At 49.1% G+C, this 20,000-nt stretch overlaps 1 protein-coding gene across 7 annotated transcripts in view; it reads left to right on the top strand.

The window, feature by feature from the left end:
* Window positions 1-20,000, top strand: part of LOC121688156 (rho GTPase-activating protein 21-like) — a 98,513-nt gene that overhangs the window by 61,688 nt on the left and 16,825 nt on the right. For 4 of the 7 annotated variants that reach the window (XM_042067566.1, XM_042067564.1, XM_042067562.1 and 1 more), the window contains 7 exons: window positions 4,889-4,981; window positions 5,876-5,954; window positions 7,274-7,328; window positions 10,605-10,628; window positions 12,684-14,652; window positions 19,745-19,900; window positions 19,996-20,000. The exon at window positions 19,996-20,000 is cut by the window's right edge and continues 98 nt beyond it. In XM_042067566.1, coding sequence (XP_041923500.1) covers window positions 4,889-4,981; window positions 5,876-5,954; window positions 7,274-7,328; window positions 10,605-10,628; window positions 12,684-14,652; window positions 19,745-19,900; window positions 19,996-20,000 — 2,381 coding nt within the window. Of the gene's footprint in view, window positions 1-4,888; window positions 4,982-5,875; window positions 5,955-7,273; window positions 7,329-10,604; window positions 10,629-11,439; window positions 11,869-12,683; window positions 14,653-19,744; window positions 19,901-19,995 lie in introns of those variants that run through there. The other 3 variants (XM_042067563.1, XM_042067568.1, XM_042067567.1) reach the window with 2 other exon arrangements.

Genomic DNA, 20,000 nt, shown 5'->3' on the forward strand with positions numbered 1-20,000 from the left:
CGAACAAAAAGACTGGTCCTGGGTTAGATGAATCATGTCGCCTCTTCGATTCCTGGCGGAGATGTTTTTGTTTCGTGACATTCCATGTGGAGCCATCGTTACATGTCTGTCCTCTCTGTTTTCCGACACGTGTGCACTGCAGACACACACACACACACACACACACACACACTCACACACACGCATGCATCCACACACACCCCACTCCTCTTCTCTCTTCTCACATCAGCTGTGTTGTGTGTTTGTGCAAAGACAGTCCCATAGTCTTCCCCAAGAACAACACAAACTTTTGTCGTTTATTTTTTCTTCTTTCTTTCCTTCTTTCTGTCTTTCTTTTTTTCATTCTTTCTTGGCCTGCCTCCCTTCCTCTCACTCTCTCACTCAGGTCCTGTATTTTTTTCTCTCTCTCTTTATCTTCTCAGAATGAGAGAGAAAGCCCCAGGAGGAGGGAGGGATGGAGGGAGGGAGGGAGGGAGGGATGGAGGGAGGTAAAGATGTGGAGGAATTTTGGCTGCTGGATTGCGTAATGGCTAGGCAGTGGAGAGTGTGAGTGGGTGTGTGTCCCTGGGCCCTGTGTAGAATAACATTATCAAACACAGAGCACACACTCACACACATATGCACTCACTCACTCACGCAGGCAGACACACAGACACACACACAGACAGACACACACACACACACACACACACACACACACACACACACACACACACACACACACACACACACACACACACACACACACACATACCAGGCCAGCTGTGCACAGTGGGAGCATAGACCAAACAACATAGCCATCCTGCTGAGGCATACGTCTGAGAAAAAAACCCTATTCCTCTTGCCCTGCCCTGCACACATATACAAAACCCCCACACACACACACACACACTTGGTCACCCTGTATGGTGACCACCATGTGACAGGGAAAGCCCAGTGCATGAGATCGTTCATCATGGGCCCTGGCACCTGACTAACTTAATCCTAGAAGATAAACAGTTAGATATTAGGTTAGCTATATACATTGCGTTTTGTCAAGACTGTCAAGACTTGTGTGTGTGTGTGTGTGTGTGTGTGTGTGTGTGCGTGTGTGCGTGTGTGTGTGTGTGTGTGTATATGTGTGTGTGTGTGTGTGTGTGTGTGTGTGTGTGTGTGTGTGTGTGTGTGTGTGTGTGTGTGTGTGTGTGTGTGTGTGTGCAGTAAGATAAGCCTTAGGGTATGTATGTTTGTTAGACTACATGATGAGTTCACAGCAGTGTCAAAGCACAGCAGTGACATTCAGTCGTTTCTCTTCATGCTTGGAGTGTGTTTCCGGAACTCTCTGATGAATGCCTAGGGAGTGCTTCAGAGAGAAAGAATGTGTTATTCAGAGTGTAGTTCAGATCTGTCTTTGTGCATGCGTTTCTCTCTCTCTCTCCTCCACCCCCCTCTCTCTCTCTCTGTGTGTGTGTGTGTGTGTGTGTGTGTGAATGCCTTTGTTTTTATGAGTGTATTAGTCAAATTTAAGGATAAGTTAGGACACACACACACACACACACACACACACTCAGAATGTGACAGTCTTGCAGTGCGCTGCATCTGGTCAGGGCAAACACCCTGGCAGGATCAAAGGGCCAGGTGGCCCATGCCAGAGAGAGCCATCACCTCTGGGCCACCCGCCTACCCAAATACCCCAGCACTGAGCAGAGCACCACAGCTGTAGCAGAGCTCCAGAGACACACGCACACACACACACACACACACACACACACACACACACACACACACACACACATACACCGGCACTGTGAACCACCCAGCAGTTGGTATAGGACAGAGCTGGGAATCCCATCAAGAGGAGCTCAATGGAATGGTCCCTGTAAAAGCCGAGAGAGTAGCCTCATCGGTTGTACGCTGTGTGTGTGATGGAGGGTCCAGATTGAGAACACCATGTTGGAGGATAACTTATCAAATGTGTATTCTTGATACTGGAACCTTGTTGTCTTTGTCAAATGTTGTGTGTTCTGTTGTCATGTCTTCCATGTGCCGTGTGTTTCTATGTTTGTTGCCGCACAAATGGCGCATATGGGACAAATAATAAATTGAAAGTTGAACTTGAAACTTGATAGATGCGTGTTGTGTTGTGTGTGCGCGTGTGTGACATGGAAGGATGATTCAGTGTGAAAATTGAGACCCTCTCTGAAAAGAGCAGTGGTGCTTGATCTCTGCTCTTGAGGTCAGCTTCATAGTGGCCGTCGGTCTGTACGTCCACTTCCACTCTCACTATGCACTTGAGATACGTAGATATTAGTAGACACAGCCTGATGATGATCTTTGTCCTAACCACTGACTGATCTTTCAAAGGGATCAGAGTCACATTGTCTGTGATTGTTGGAGTTGCTTACAGTATATATTATACATTCCATGTCTTGTGCTGCCCTCTTGAGGAGATTACGAGCGCTACATTGCTCTGCTAGGACAAAATGTTCACCTTCACTTTGAATGATCCAGAACAGAGGAAATATCTTCACACGCAAGCACACATTCGCACACATATACACACAGACACAAATGTCCTTTCGCCCAAAAAGACATAGACGCACACACACACACACACACACACACACACACACACACACACACACACACACACACCACACACCCACACACACACACATGCAGGTCACATCCAGTCATATTATCCCTTAGACACACATGCACACATGCACAGTAATCACAGTTGTAAGCAGACCAGTGTCCAATGGGATTGCTGCTCTGATGGAGGGCCTTACATCATGTCTGAGAGGGATTAATGAAGCTGCAGGGCCATTTTAAAACCAGTAGGGGGAGTAGAGTATCACACACACATTTTCATTATTTCAAAGAATACTGCATTGTTTTATAAGACTCGAGAAAGCTGGGGGAACAAACGTGTATTTGTGTATGTTGGTCCGTCCGACTGTCTGTGTTTGGTTTTGTGCATGCTGTTTATGGAGATTAGAGTGTTTATGTAGATGGTGTATGAAGTGTTCAGTGGTGCCTTGGCATGGCGGTGTATATTTTGCGTTTGAATTCATTTGGGTTTGTTTAGTTCTGTGAGAGGAGCTGTGGTGTGCATTTGCACATGTATTCATACAAATAAGATGGAGCCACAGCATACATTTGCACTAATTGGTGTACCAGTGTATGGACATTCTCCTTTTTCCTCTCTTTCTCTTTCATACACACACACACACACACACACACACACACACACACACACACACACACACACACACTCAGAGAGAGATAGAGAGAGAGAGAGATTTTTGAATTGTACTTTTGCAAGAGAGAGAGAGAGAAAGACAGAGTACATGCCCAGTCCAGTAAAGATTTAATGCTAGGATCATGGCAAAGAACCAGTGATCACTCATCCATGGTTCCTCTCTCAACACACACACACACACACACACACACACACACACACACACACACACACACACACACACACACACACACACACACACACACAGTGCCTATCTTTTCATCCTTGTTTATCCTGCTGTGGCTTTTCGTCTCTCTTACAGTGAACACGCAGGTCTCATCAGATTAAAGATGAATATGTGTGTGTCTAAGAGTCAGCAGGGTGTGGGCCATGACACAACACTTACACAAGCGCTCTCACTCACTTGCAGCTGCTCTGCACAAGATGGCTGAGTTGGTGGGTCAGATGCGAGGAGATAGGGTAGTGTTTCTGCACAGAGATGATGGGTGTAGTGGTCATGCATTATGAATAAGCTCCTTCCCAAGACGCATACACACACACACACACACACACACACACACACACACACACACACACACATCTAGACTGAGAGAGGTGACCTTTCATCCTTTCCAGCTGTGACAGCAAGCTGTGTGTGAGAGAGCAAGGAGGACAAATGGAGAGACTGTGTCAGGTGTCACTGTGTCAGGATGCTGACAAGCTCTGTAGCTAAGAGTGAAAGGTGTGTGTTTGTGTGTGTGTGCTTTGTTGAGTGTGTGTGTGTGTATGTGTGTGTGTAAGTGTGTGTCTGAGAGAGATAGAGAGAGAGAGAGAGAGAGAGAGAGCGAGTAATAGAGATCAGAAGGACTTATTTTACTTCCACCATGCCGTACACACAAGCTATATATAGAATAAAGGGATAATGGACGACATGGTGCAAAGGGAAGTGTATTCGACTACATGGATGTCTCTGACTCACCAGTCATGCTGCTGGTGTACCTGAGCATGCGCGCACATACACACACACCCACACACTGACACACACCAACACACACACCCACACACACACACACTGACACACACAAACCCACACATACACATACATAGAGAGAGAGAGAGAGAAAGATGCCTGCCGACGTCCACACATGCATTCAGTCACGGTTGTCATTAAAATTCCAGACTAACGAGGGTAATTGCTTGATTAGAAGCTTGCGCTGTCTCGTTTCACTTAACCACACTGCACAGCTTGGGATTGCTTAAATGAGCTGACCAGAAGTGTGGATCTCTGTACACGTGAATGTGTCTGTGTGTGCTTAAGTGTGTGTGTGTGTGTGTGTGTGTGTGTGTGTGTGTGTGTGTGTGTGTGATGTTTGTAAGCTGTCACTCTGTGGTGACCGGTTTAATCTGGAGGAGTTGAGGATAGATGAGGGAAAGAAAGAGAGCTGCCTGTGGAGACATGGCGAGAGAGAGAGAGAGAGAGAGAGAGAGAGAGAGAGAGAGGGAGAGAGAGAGATCAAAAAAGCCTCCTGCCAGGAAGATGCCAGATGACAGGCTGTGTTGTTGGTCAGACACAGATGTTGATTGACCGTTGGCTCTTGACCTTAGTAGGACATGCCGCAGCACCTCCGTAGTGACACGCTTTTGTGCTCTTGTCCTTGTTGCCAGGGAGACCACGAAACAGGCTGGAGCCAATGGACACCATCTTCGTCAAGCAGGTGAAGGAGGGAGGGCCCGCCCATGGAGCTGGACTCTGCACAGGTAAAGTCACGCAATTAACACGTCACCATGGAGACCAGCTGTCAGAGTTCTGTTTGCTCTCAAGTGACATGCCAGGCTACTCTAAATAGTAAAGATGTCTGATGTAACTCAATGAATGTCAGTAGAAGCAAGCATGTGAAGTTACGGATCAAAGGAGCTTTCAGATTGTAGTGTATCCAGCTTGACCCATCTTTGTTTCTCTGTTATGAGATGGCATGCCTGATTTCAGTAGGGTTGGGGGGTGGGGGTACATTCCTGTGTGTGATCTGCCCTCAAAAGTTTGGCCAACTGACCACTTCATTACACCCAGATCAGCCTTGCTTTTCTACGCTGTCTTTTGGGACAAGAGACCAGGCCACTTTTCTGCCCCGCAATTTTCCCACGTCCACTCCTCCTCTCCTGGGCTATCTGCCCTGGCCATCGCCATACCCTATCGGTCTTCCTGTAGACCCCCCCCCCCCCCTCTCCTAAAAAAGGAAAAAGTGAATGCGTTTAAAGTCGCTCTGCAGAGATAGTCCCACCGAGCCGCGGTTCGCTTTGCGATGAGAGTGTGTGTCATGTTTGGAGAGGGATCTGAGACACGTGGGCTTTGTAGTCCGCTCCAAGCCCCCAGGAAAAGTCTAGCGTGAGTGTGATCTGTTTCACATCACAACAGAGGAAGACAAAAACGAAGGAGAAACAAAACAAAAGCAAAGGCACGGGGCCTGTCGGAAAGCACACCAATTTACATGTGATAATGGCCAAGATGGAGAAACATGACACCGTTTTTGATGCTCTTTTTCTTTCTTTCTCTTTCTCTCCCTGCCATCCATTCTCTCTCCCCTCACTCTCTCTCTCTCTCTCTCTCTCTCTCTTCCTCTCTCTCCCTCTCTTTTACTTCATCTCTTCTCTCAGGGGACCGGATAGTAAAAGTTAATGGGGAAAGCATAATTGGAAAGACCTACTCCCAGGTGATCGCTCTGATACAGAACAGGTGAGAGTGACCACAGCCCCCTCCTCCTCCTCCTCTTCCTCATCTTCTTCCTCCTAATCCTCTGCTGATGTCCCAGAGCAGTACAGCTTTCCCCTCGGGTCCAATCAGGCCCTCACAAGCCACCTCAGTGGCCCCAGGGACTGTTGCACCCTGAGCTGACCGTAAAAGAGAAATCCGGCCTATTTTTACATGGATCTTGATCGCTACACGTCGCCGAGTACTGTCGATAGGAAAAAATAATGACCAAAGTCAGTGCTACCTAACTGGAGTAGCTGCAGCTAATGGCCAGTACTCCCATTGAGCTACAATGCTAGGTCTGGGGGCATCATCTAAACGTGCCTTTTCTGCCTCTTAACAGACTCAAAAGGCCTGTGAAGAAACTGTGATCAAGATCCATGTAAAAATCGTCCGTATTTCTCTTTTACCTCAGAGCTCTGACCTCATGGTTTCTCTCCTCAGTGTCCCATGGGGAGTGTGCTTGTTCTGTATCACACCCTCACACTCTGGGCTCGATGTACAAAGACAGCGCTAATAGCGAGTTTTTCTGGGCGCAGAAAGCGAACACTGTGCGTGCCATATTGCACATAGGCTATGACAATTGTGTTGTTGTTAATACCCTAGTCTAGCAGATTGGGTCTAGCAGTAAGAAAAGCACTCTTTGCCATTCTGCGCTTCAGTGGCAGGAGAAGTGCACTTTCATCCACATGCGGTCTGTTTTGTAAATAAGATGCCATGTTTTAAGGTGTAAACGGTGTCAGAAACAGACGGTAATTTGGCGCTAATTCTTAGTACATCAGGCCCTCTATCTTTGTCCTTTTCTGTCTCACTTGATCCATCTCTCTCCTCTTCTCAAGCTCTGGAATATTCTCAAAGGTTCATAAAGACTTGGATATAAACTCACATAGTCATAGCTCATGTATTCTGTTGTAGATCATGCAGTTTCATGTTCATTGTCCTTTTTATTGTTGCTAACACACTGTTAATAATTGTTGAAAATACACTGATAATTAATTACAGGGGAAATAAACTTGAGAATTAAATGGAAATATGAACAAAGCTGACCGGGAAGAACCACATTCTCTTTCTCTGACAATCCCGCCTTTTCTGTTTTATCGCTGCACTCTGACACTTCTCACGTTCTTCCAGATAATTCCACCAAAATGCGTCATCGTTGACACACATTGGACTGTTTGGCAGACAGCAGTAAATGGCTAAAGAGTAAAAAGATAAACTTCTTCCTACATTTATGAGTTGTGTTTATGTGTGTGTGTGTGTGTGTGTGTGTGTGTGTGTGTGTGTGTGTGATTCTTTTCATCCAGTGATACTTCCCTGGAACTCTGTGTAATGCCAAAAGATGAAGACATCCTCCAACTGGTAAGAGAACAGTCCACATTTATTTCTGATTAGTACGCACTTTTGTTGATCCTTTCTGATTTGCCTTGTCATGTCCAGCTACCCCACGCAGTGTTAGCTGTTATTCTTTAGTCAGAAGGGTTACTCACCAACGTGTGAGAATCACACCAAATCCCCGTCCCAAGTGCATCCTCTCCCTCTATACACTGGCCAAAGGCAGGCCCTAATGAAATAACCACATTTGTGTCAAGATGCGCCACCTCAAATTGAAATCACTTTATTTCCGAACCACAACCGAATCAGCCTGTGTTAGCTGTGGCTTTTGCCATTTGCCTTTTTGTCTGTGTGTGTGTGTGTGTGTGTGTGTGTGTGTGTGTGTGTGTGTGTGTGTGTTTCTGCGTGTGTGGTGTGTTTTGATATGGGTAACAGTGAAGGCCAACATTGGATGTTGTTGTTCGAGTGCTTTTCTATGTGGGTGCAGGCTGAGGTTAGTGTGTCTCCGCTCTACTTGCTAGATGCTCTGGGGAGATAGGAGGGGAAGAAACAGGCCACAGTGCCCCAGTGTGCTTTTGCCGCAGGTTCTCAGCTCTGTGTGCTCGGACTGTTCTTTATCGGCCTATCTGTTTCTCTCTCTCTCTTTCTTTCTCCTCTTTCTCTGCATCACTCGTTCTTATTCTCTTTCCAACTTTGTATTATCATTAATTTCTTTTTTTCTGGGTCTGTACACTTCCTGTCTTTGCCTGTGGCTCAGTGGGATTGACAGACTGTGCAGCACACACACACACTCCAGTTGCACTCACAGCAACGGATAGCCATCACTCGTCACCCACTTACCTTCTCTCGCTCTCTCTCTCTCTGGGCTTTGCCTTGAACATGCTACACATTAGATCTTAATGCTCTGTCCCTGGAGAGAGTTCAGATCCTGCTGCTGCTTTCTCAAGGATGCTTTGCACTCCAGGTGTTGTTCTGTGTGTGTGTGTGTGTGTGTGTGTGTGTGTGTGTGTGTGTGTGTGTGTTTAGTGCACTCAAGGACTAGGTTAGCGAATTGAGAAATGGCCATGATTGAGAAGGATTAAGCAGCCAGAACCAGTCTGAATGTAAAGGTTGGTTTGAGATGACTCATGCAATCGGGTGCTATTTCCCCTGAAATTACAATCATACACACACACGTTCACATGCACACTCACATACATTGTCCCACATTTTGTCTGCTGAAGTATGTTCTTCAGTATCCCCCCCCCCCCCCCCCCCCCCCCCAAATAGCCATTAGCCAGCTCCAGCTCCAACCCTATTATGACTCATTTCCCTCCTTAGTGAAACCCACTATGGAAATGGGCTCAGACCCTCCTCCATCTACAGCAATAACTGAATACGCCTGCCTATGTAGCTAACCACTACTTCACCTTCAGCTAATGCTTGTATGCTTGTCCTAGCCGATCATCTATCTATCCCTAGCACTGTGGGGTAGAGAGTGATATTAAGCTAGCCCTTTACAGGAGTTCCTGTGAGGTTACACAGCCAGAGCTGAGGTCTTATGCTGGGTGAGAGTTAGAACCAGCACAGTGGCTGAGGAGCCTGCAGGCTTCCTGCAGAATTCCATCTAGTCCAGAGAAACAGTGCCACATGTGATATGCCAGCAAGCCAACCATAAGAAATTATGCAAATAATTAACACACAAACACACACACACACACACACACACACACACACACACACACACACACACACACACACACGCACACACGCACACACACACACACACACACAAACAAACAAACACATAAACATGTCTTTATACTTGTAGCTTTTGCGTTTGTAAGGTTTCTCTGTGTTTTGGTAGACAGAGGAAGTGGGCTAGGCATTGTTGCACCGAAGCTGGAGAATCACATGTGGGTCTTCCCCATTCCTGCGGTTGATTCCCTCTGTTTCACTTTGACATCTGTTGCCATGGAAGCAACCACCCGTTCTTCTTTAGCAGTTATGCATGACGGGAAACATAGTCCTAAAGATGGACTCTCAGTAGGGAGAGAGAGCGAGAGAGAGCGAGAGAGAGAGAGAGAGAGAGAGAGAGAGAGAGAGAGAGAGAGAGAGAGAGAGTATGAATGCACGGCTGCAGACGGGAGACGTAGCTGCAGTCAGCAGCCTGATGCCATTTGCTTTGGAAGGCGGGCTGGCAGAAATGTATGTGAAAGAGAGAGGGATGGAGAGAGAGAAATAAAGAGGAATAAACGTGTAAGGATAGGGATAGATCAACGAGTTAATCAGAAGGGGAAGTGTAGGAGAGAGAGAGAGAGAGAGTTGGCTAGGGAGAAGAAGAGGAGGGGAGGGAGGATAAAGAGAGGTAGGAGGCTGTGTTGTGTGAACAGAATTTAAAGTCACACAGCTGGTGGTGTCAGCTGAGCAGGGAAAACCTTAAGAGAGGAGAGAGAGAGAGATGGAGAGAGAGGAGAGAGAGAGAGAGAGATGGAGGGAAAGAGGGGGAGACCAAGAGATGGAGTGTCTGTGTGTGAGGGAGAGCATGTGATTAAGACGGAAGCATAGATACACTATATACAAAGAGAGGCACTGTGGAGAACACAGAGGGAGAGGTGGAGTGAGTGAGAAGGATGAAGGGAGGGAGAGAGAGAGAGAGAGAGAGAGGTGGATGCTTCGTAAACATGAGAGGCTGCAGTGTTTTGAGCAGTGGAGGGGTAGAAAGCAGGGGAGAGTGAGAAAGAGCGAGATGTGCAGACTTGAGAAGAGGAGGAGAGGGGAAAAGAGAGGAGGAGAGGGGAAAAGAGAGAAGGAAGGACAGGTGGCATTGCCAGCACGCATCTTCTCCATTTCTTCCTCTATCTCCTCCATCTTCTCCCTGTGCTCTGTTTCTTTCTCACAGAAAAACTGAAACAATATCTTAGCACGCTTGGAACCAACCCAGTGGCTTTCTCTCTGTCTCTCTCCCTCTCTCCCTCCCTAACGCACGCACACACACACACAAACACACACACACACCCTCCCTCCCTCCCTCCCTATCTCTCTCTCTCCTCTCTCTCTCTCGCTCTCTCTCTCGCTCTCTCTCTCTCTCTCCTCTCTCTCTGCCCTGTGACTGAGAGACAGTCTGCTTGTGCAACGGGAGTATTTTTAGTCGACTTGATCCTGGCGCTGCAATGACAGCCACCCTGTGCTGGAGGCACGCCGGGGCATGTGCGTCTCCTGTTTCTCTTCCTCTCCTTCTCACTCCTCTTCCTCTCTTCCTCTCTCCCCTCCTCTGCTCTTCTCTCCCCCGACTGCTCTTCTCCGCGACTCTGTCGGCTGCAGTTCTCCAGGGACATCACGGCTCTGGTAAGCTCTGGGCAAAACGCTGGGAAAACTTGTCATCTGCGGTGTCCTCTGCTCTCTCTCTCTCTCTCTCTCTCTCTCTCTCTCTATCATCCCTGTATTCTGTCATTCTCTCCTTCTTCAATCTTTCTGTCTCGTCCTCTCGCTCTCTCAGTTTCTCTATCTCTCCATCTCTGTTACTGCATGCTCACTGCATGTGTTTGTTTACTTTGCCTGTGTGTGCATATGTGAGTGTGTGTGTGTGTGTGGTCTGGTTATGCACTTCCATAAAGCTCATTCTCAGTTCCTGTGTTCCCAATTCACATGCCTATGCGGACGTGCCAGCCCGTGCGTTTAGTGGAATGGACGTCTTCATCTCAGTGCATGCGTTTCATGGAGAAAATGGGGACTGCTGTCAGATGCATGTACTCCACACCTCCTCTCTTTCCTCTTTCTTTCCGGTTACAGCCCTCAGGTATCGCTCTCTCGCTCTTTTGCTCTCTCTCTCCTATCATTCTCATCTCTCTCTCTCTCTCTCCCTCTCTCTGCTGCGTGAGTGTTCAGGCAAGCAAGCAGAGAGAGAGGTAGGGAGAGAGAGAGAGAGAGAGAGCGTGAGAGGGAGAGAGGAGAGGGAGGGAGGCAGCAGCTTTGCCTTTCTGTTGCACTTGTAACCTGACACCGCAGGTAGAGCGATAGGATTCACGCCCCTTTTTTCCTCTCTCTCTCTCTCTCTCTCTCTCTCTCCACCTCTCTGAACTGACTTTCGCTCTCTCTCCTCCCTCCCTCACTCTCACTCACTTACTCACTCTCTCTCTTTCGGAGAGCGGAGAGCACAGCGCGGGCTTCAGCTCCCGGACTGACGCAAACATGGATTTATGACTTTCCGTTTTCATTTGGAGTTTTTAAACGAGGGAAGCGATTGATTGTTCACGTCGAGATAGATCCTCATTTTTTCTTCTTCGGGTTTTTTTTGTTTGTGTTTCGACAAGTGGTTTGAGGCGTTAAGCGTGCGTGCGTGAGAGCACGAGGGAAAGAGAGAGAGAGAGCGACAGAGCAAGAGAGTGAGAGAGGTGGACGGACGGAGAGAGAGAAAGCGATGTTCACCGAGGTGACGCTCGCCAGTGCGGCCAGCTTGCCGGGGCAGCCACAGAAGCGGCAGCAGCACGCTGCCTCTCCCTCCTCTCCTTCTCTCCCTCTCTCCCTCCCTCTCTCCATGCTCCCCCTCTCCCTGTCCTCGTGTCTTCGCCTGGCTCCCAGGCCAAAGGTGGGTAAGCCTCTGGCCACTAATCCCTCCTCAGGGTCACTGGCTTTTTTATTCCGGGCCCTGGCAGACTGCCCTATTTTTTCCTTTCAGTCCTTCCTCTCTCTCTCTCTGTTTCTCTCTCTCTCTCTCCCTCTGACTCTATCTGTGTCTTTTCCTCCTTCCTCTACTGTCACACATCTGTTGCTTGTCAAATGGATGGAGGGCTCCAGGGTCACCTGACCTCTCCTCACCTCTCGTGGTTGGTCGGTTAAAAGGCCGCGTTGATGCTTTGGTCAGGAAGCCAAAACTGAGTATTTATCATTTGTTTTTTGATTCCTCTAAGCATAATCCACATGTGCTGGGATCTGTGCCTTAGGCAGGCTTAGTGCATCAGCTGTTTACTCGCCGCCTATATAAGTTGTGCCTACATTACATGCTATTTTTTTTAGGACAAATCAGCAATTCTGCATGCTGCTTGCTGATCATGCATAGCTTGACTGCAATACTGCTCCATGCTGTTAAGGATGAAACTGTAAAGGATCAAATTGGTGTGTTGTTTGCTTGTGTGTGTATCTTGTGTCATTACTGTATATTTGCCACAGTGCCTGGTGAAAGGATTCTATTTCTTTCCTTTCCAAGCATTGAGAATAGCCGGATGGCTGAAACATTATTTTAAAAGTTGCTCCTTTTGCAAAGACTTTGTCTAGTCACCTTTTTCAGAGTGCAAACCACTCATATTCTCTTTCCTCAATGTGTTTTCTTCAATCATTTGACTTTATTATTTCTTCTCTTCTTTGTCATAATATGTTATGTTTTTGTATTTGTTTCTCTTGCAGGCATATTCTCAGGATGCGTATCTCAAAGGGAACGAGGCATATAGTGGCAATGCCCAGAACATCCCTGAGCCGCCCCCTATCTGCTACCCTCGAATAGAGTCCAAGGCATCGGCAGGTATGGCGCAAACAACAGAGCATCCGGCACCTACCACGGCACCTTCCACACCCCTACGGACAGCAGCAGCCCCTGGGTCCCCCACTGTGGCCCCCGAGTTGGGCTACCGGCGGGAGATCACCGTGCCGCCCTCCCCTCCCCTCCCCATGCCGGTCCCCAAGAACCAGACGGTGGTGTGTGTGTGCAACGAGAGCGTGCGGACCGTGGTGGTCCCCCCGACGGACACCCTGGCCCCTTCCTCGTCCTCCGTCTCAGGGGAGCGGGGGCCCAGCCATCGGACCGAGGAGAACCGGCACACGTCGCCCGGCTCTCCCACAGCGGGACCGCAACTGCAGTGCACCCCGTCTCGGCCCACGGAAACGTCCAGACACCCAGGGCCCCTTGTCAGAGCAGGATCCCAGCAGGATGCCTCCCCGTTGGCCACCTCCCCCAACCACTACAGCCCGTCTCCACCCGCTGCCACCACCTCTCCCGGCTCCCCCCACCAGAATATTGACTGGCGGAACTACACCACCTACAAGGAGTACATCGACAACAAGCGCCTCTACATGTACGGCAACCGCACCATCCAGGAGCGATTGGACAGCCTCCGAGCGGCCGCTGCCGCCGTCTCCCGCGGCAACGGCGTCTCCCAGCAACAGAGCCCGCCTGCGATTGCCACTAATGCGGCGAGCCCGCTGGGACTGCGTTCGGCCAGCGTCGGCCTGGGCTCGCAGGTCAGGAGGAGGAGCACATCGCACGACCGGGCGTACGCGTCGTCCAACGCGGTCACCCCGCTGCGCAGCGTCTCTCAGGAGCGTCTCCTGGGGCCCCTGGGCGAGCGGGGCCTGTACCGCGACTGGCCCCGGAGCGCGTCGCAGGACGCCCTGCCCTCGTCCACGTCCGCTGGGGGTGCGGCCAAGCCGCGCGCTCGCTCCTGCGACTACCTGGGCCGGCAGGGTGGTGGCGAGGGGCTGGCCACCCGGCTGGTGGAGATGGAAGAGCAGCGGCACCTGGTGATGCGCGGCGACGAGGCGCGGATCAGTCGACTCTGTGGCGGCTCGGGCAGAGCGGGCTCACAGCCCCTGAGGAACACAGGGGGCAGCGCGGGTGCAGGTTTCGCAGATCTCTCCATGGCCCCCAGAGCAGAGAGCCTGGGCTCCAGTCTTGCCGGCCCCAGTAGGAGCAGCGGCCGGACCTCACGACTGGCCGTGAAGGCCGCCAGCCTGGATGCCTCAGCCTCCTCCGCCGCCTCCTATGTGACTTCGGCACTGGCCTCGGTCCAGAGTCACATCAGCGCCACCTCCCAGGACTCCATCAAAGACCAAAGACCCGTCACCGTGGGCAACCACCTGCCCCACACGCCGATCCCCCCGCACATGCAGCCCCGGGAGCGGTCCGAGAGCCTCAATGAGCCCGGGAGCCGGGAGACGGGCTCTGCGGCGAGATCCGCCTCTTGCTCTGGTCCGTCCAAAAGCCCCGCCTTAAGAACACTCGCAAACGCCACTACGGCGACCAGTAACGGCACGGTAACACCGCAGCTCAGATCCCCGCTGTGCCGGACCGAGAGCCTGGACCACGGCAGCGGCAAACCAGGCGAGACCGGCGCGGTGGAAGGTGCGGACGCCAAGGTGGTGGTGGTGATGCGGCGCGAGAAGTCGGGCCCCCAGCCCATTCGGCACCCCTCCTACATCCTGGCGGTGAACGACGTGGAAGTCGGACCCAAGAGCCCTGGAGCCGTATCTGATGGTGGGGGAGTCTGCTGGCTGCCCAACGACGCCCGCAGGGAGGTGCACATGCGCAGACTCGAGGAGCATCACAAGGCCTCCGTCTCAAGCAACCTGGGCGACTCACTGGACTCCATCCCCTTCATTGGTGAGTAATGGACTCCACTGGATTCATTGGCTTGCATTACAACGTATGTTCATTACATTTTCAAATACATGCTATTATACATGCATTCATGTATACACACACACACACACACACACACACACACACACACACATACACACACACACACACACATACACACACACACACGCTCACACACACACACACACACACACACACCACACACACACACACACACATACATAGTGGAAAATACCTAATCATATGCTCATACAGATGTGTACATGACATCATGTTTTTAGGCAAGCTTGTACTGGTATGCTTAAGGTATGTGAACATACATACCCACACACACACACACACACACACACACACACACACACAAACATACATACGAACACAGAGGCAGAAAAATACACCAGCCTTCAACCGACTTGCCCGTCACTATGGCAACTAGGAGTGGAGGAATAAGACATGCAGGGGTGAAGAGGCTGACAGAGGGAAAGGAAATATGTTCGAGGCGGGAGGTTCTGATGGAGAAACACACACACACACACACACACACACACACACACACACAGGCTGATTTGGCCCTGATGGGTCTCACCAGGAGGTGTTGAGGTGTCGTCATGGCCTGGCCACTGTAGCACAGTGTAACGCACACAGCATGAATGTGAGCTTATGTAATAGCAGCAGCAGCGTTGCAGGGGAGGTGTGTTCTGGCACTCGCTTTACTGTACCAGAGGAGGTTGCCTCTGGAATCACACACACACACACACACACACACACACACACACACACACACACAGGAGCATATAGACACTCACACACAGGTATTTACCTACCCACAAATTTAAAGAATTATCCCCTTTCACCTCTCTTTGTGGTTTTGCATGACAGTTGGGAGGTGTTTTTCCTTGCACAGTATGGCACAAACACACACACACACAAACACACACACACACACACACACACACACACACACACACACACGCACACACACACACAAATCCACACACACAAACGACAACCACACACGCGCGCTCTCTCATACTTTTCACTCGTCACTTTGTTGCATATCAGTTACTGGCCTCGGGCTATTGCAGGTGGAATCAGTTATTAAACAGGGAGGGCCGAGTGCTGTGGAGCACCCAACTCCTGGATCACTATGTACACACAAGCCCCATTCACCCAGCTCTCCGAGCGCTGACCAAAGACTCGCACCTCCACTGTGTCTATTGTACTGAACACTGGGCCCAGCACTCATCAGCCCTACCTAGAGACAGCAACTGGCTTTATCTCTGTTGTTAATCGCTGTCTGTCGCCACCGCTCTTGTAGAACGATTTGCAATGCAAATGCAGTTTATTGCTCACCACTTCCATATCACTGTACACAGGTGCTTGATATGGCTTTAGCAATGACCAATATAGGCGCTACCTGTTAAAGCAAAGATAAACTCAACTCAACTCAGGGTTAGTCATGCTGGGGCAGGGAGTTTTGTCATGCACTGTCTGTCTGGAGTGTGCTATTATGCTTTATTAGCAACATAGCATAACAGGAATCAGTGGCTTCAAAACATTATGGTTAAGAGGAGGCGTAGGATAATGAGGTGAAGGCTGGGTGTGTGGGGGAAGGAGAAGGGCTCTAAGTGCATTGTCATCGGTTTCTCAGAAGCCACAGGTCAGTGCATGAAGTTAGCTGGAGGACAGTAGTGCTAACACGCTAATATACAGTTTGTATGGTTTTGAGGATAATAGATAAATTGCTTTTACAGGCATATTTTTTTGCTCTGAGGAGATTTGTTGAAACATGTTGTTATTGGAATTTTGAAATTCAAGTGTGCTCTTGTCATGTACAGGGTTTTAGATATTGGGATGTGTTCCTGTTTCGATTGCATTTAGACTGTGGCAACACATTTTGGGGAGGTTGTGGTGCTATGTCCTGGTTGAGCCCCCAGAGGTCTGACCAGTGTGACACACATGACCCAAAGCTAGAACATGACATCATGTTCTTAGAGGGATAGTGTGACATAATCTAGCTGCGAGGAAGAACAAGAGAGAAATAGAGAGAGCACAAAAGAACAAGTGAGAAAGGAAAGAACAAATATCGCTCCACTTGAGAGGAAACCCTGAGCCCCCTCTCTCCCTCTCTCAGCTCCCCTGAAAGCTTTGAAACCTGAGCAAGTTGTCATGGCGAGAGTAACACATTGTGACATAACCTAAAAGAACATTCCAGATCCAGAGCAACCACCTCGATCTTATATCTTAATGCCAACTGTCCAAGAAGGACCACAAAAAGAGCAAACACACCCAGCAATTGAAGCATTGCAGTTGCTGGCAAACAGAGGGTGGTATGTGCAATGTTGTGCTATGCTATGCTGTACTAAGGAATGGATTATTTAAAGAGCCACATTCCAGCTGCCGCGCTCTTTAACAGCAATTAAAATACTCAAATTCCTGCGGTTGTTCCAAGACTTATTTTTCTTTCTAAGATTGTTGTTGTTGTTTCTTCGTGCATAACCATTATATGTTTTTCAAATCATATTGTGCACATGGAGAGCAGGAGCTGTCAGAACAGAAACTCGCTAGAAATTCAAGTTTGCCAGTGTTGTGTGGCAATAGCTTTGTACGCTGGTCTTCTGCGTGTGATTTTGAGGCAAGAGTGTAGAGTGCGTAGGGTGCCATGTTGTGTCATGTCATATCGTGTCACGTCATGATATAGAAGTGAGTGTGTTGACGTGTCTTGTGGTTGTGTGTTGGTGAGATGGCAGAGTGCTTTTAGAAGGAAGAGGATGACTCTGGAAGGTCAGGAAGATTCTCAGACGGCTCAACCTGTCCAGGCTCGACTCTAGGGGTCTGAGTCACACAGACACACACGTGACACACACATGTGTACACTCACACACACACATGGTAAACCTGATATTGGTGGCCCGGAAAAGGGTTAATCATATCCTCTTGTACAAGCCACACACACACACACACACACACTAACAAACAATCACACACAATCAGTGTTTTTTTCACATTTCTCATTCAAAATAGTTGGCATAGTCTTAAGTTAAAGAGAAGATCCAGGCAAGCAAAGGTTACTCTTCAGGCACAAAGTGGCAGCCCAGCTATGAGCCATGGTCCTGGAGCCCAATAGTTTCTTTCGCCTGCTTCAATGGGGGTTTGACGACTTTACAATCATATGAAATTGGCAACATGTGTCCCGCTTGGCAGCCACTGCCGCCAGGGCTTGGCTGGCATCGCGGGCCACCGAGAGAAATTCCACTGGCGCATTCCCGGGGCCGATGGAAACCAGGTCAGATGGTTCATATTAATTTGTGCCACTTAATGCGAAACGCTGTGCTTAGGCGCACAGCGGAATTTAATCTCATATTTAGCAAGAGTTCATTTGTGTTGTTCGTTGGTCGCCCCCTCCCCCCCCCCCCCCCCCCCCCCCCATTTCACTTTAATGTTATTTGTGCTTGTTATTTTTGTTGATTATAACAAACGGACTGGGAGAGTTCATTGAGAGAGCATCCTGTGCACTGTGCTCATTTAGAAAACCCTTTTGACTGTGAGTGATAACATCACTGAATGTAAAAAAACATTTATGAGATTCTAAGTATAAGTATACTCTTTTGATCCTGTGAGGGAAATTTGGTTTGTATTTATCCCAATCCGTGAATTAGTGAAACACACACAGTGAACACACAGTGAGGTGAAGCACACACTAATCCCGACACAGTGAGCTGCCTACTACAGCGGCGCTCGGGAAGCAGTGAGGGGTTAGGTCAAAGTCCCTTTAGGCAAGTCCCTCCACTCGACTGCCATATTGCAACGCTTTTGGGCACTCATCCTGGCATCCTATTTGGCAGAAATGCGCGTGCGCAAGGCTTCAAGACACCAACCTTGCTCCAGCAGCGAGTTCACAACACATGATTGGCACGATGTCTACACAACATACCATATGATTTGCTCAATGTATTCACATCACACCACATGATTGGCTCAATGTATTCACATGTCAACGTTTTGCTGAGGAAGGGGTGGGATATGTGTAGACGACGGCCATATTGGCGTTGCAAACTAACCCCATGCATTTCTATAGAGGATTTTTTGAGTGCTTTGAGTTTTTGAGTGTCTCCTCATTAGAAAGTCTCTGGTTAGGTGCCTTGCTCAAGGGCACTTCAGCCGTTTCTACTGGTCGGGGTTCAAACCGCCAACCCTCCGGTTACAAGTCCAAAGCCCTAACCAGTAGGCCACGGCTGCCCCCATTCTAAAACATTTCCAACATTTGTAGCTGGTCCAGTTAAACATCATCTCCTATTACTGTCGACCTGAAGGTTTTCTGTTAACTTTTGTCTTACACACCAGCCTCAATAACCACTCCTTCCTTTAAAAAAGGTGTGTTTTTTAGTCTGAGAGGAAGTGGTGCGTTATCATTTCAAGCTTCAGGTTGAATCCAACATGAAGACCAGGTCAGAAGTGAAAAGCCCAGTCAGAGTTGTAAACGTGGAATAAATCGGTCTGAATATGTCACCAAAAAAAGGGTGTGTGGTGGATAATGAGATCCGATAATGAGGTTCTGATGCAACGTAGAATTTCCCTATCGGCCTGCTTCAGACAGGAGGTGAAATCAGTGACCATCAGTAAGCACAGGGAGCTCAATGTCTAGCCAGGGCATTTGCTTGGTCAGGGCAAATAAAAACAGCTGACTCTTTCTGGCAGTCAGGTGTTCATTTTAGACACTTCTGATAACCCTGACAATGATGCAGGTGTGGTCAGGTTGATGTAATACACCCTGGTGTGTCACTTTATATGGTGTGTGTGTGTGTGTATGTGTGTGTTTGTATAAGTGGGGAAGGTGCGGCTTATCTCTGCTGGCAGCATGGTGAACAAGAGTTTTACTGTTAGCTGTCTAGTGTGCTATGGAGATAGGAGTTTTATTGGCCATTTTCACCTTTAAAGATACTGTTGAAATGTAATGATGGCCGACAAAGTGCCTGTTGTTGGTGTATGTTATTCTTTCTTTCACTTATCGTTCCTCTCTCTTTCTTTTTTCTCTCTACCTCTCCCCCTCTCTCTCTCTCTCTCTCTCTGTCCTCCTTTTCCCTTCTCCCAGATGAGCCGTCCAGTCCCAGTATGGACCATGAGGGCACTCGAATCCTGGCCTCAGCTGTCATCTCTGTCACCCCGGTAACCCCCATCATTACCACCATCCCTCCCAGCCCCACCTTGCCCTCGCCCCCGATTCGCCGCCAGCTGTCACATGACCAAGGTGAGTGGCTTTCACCTGTCCAGCCATCTCTGGGTCTAGTGAAGGTCAGTTTGTGCTCAGGTGGTCCTAGTCTCACTCCTCTTGTCTCTTTGCAGACTCC

The sequence above is a fragment of the Alosa sapidissima genome, chromosome 17 (assembly GCF_018492685.1).
Source record: "Alosa sapidissima isolate fAloSap1 chromosome 17, fAloSap1.pri, whole genome shotgun sequence".
In the NCBI taxonomy this organism is placed as follows: Eukaryota; Metazoa; Chordata; class Actinopteri; order Clupeiformes; family Clupeidae; genus Alosa; species Alosa sapidissima.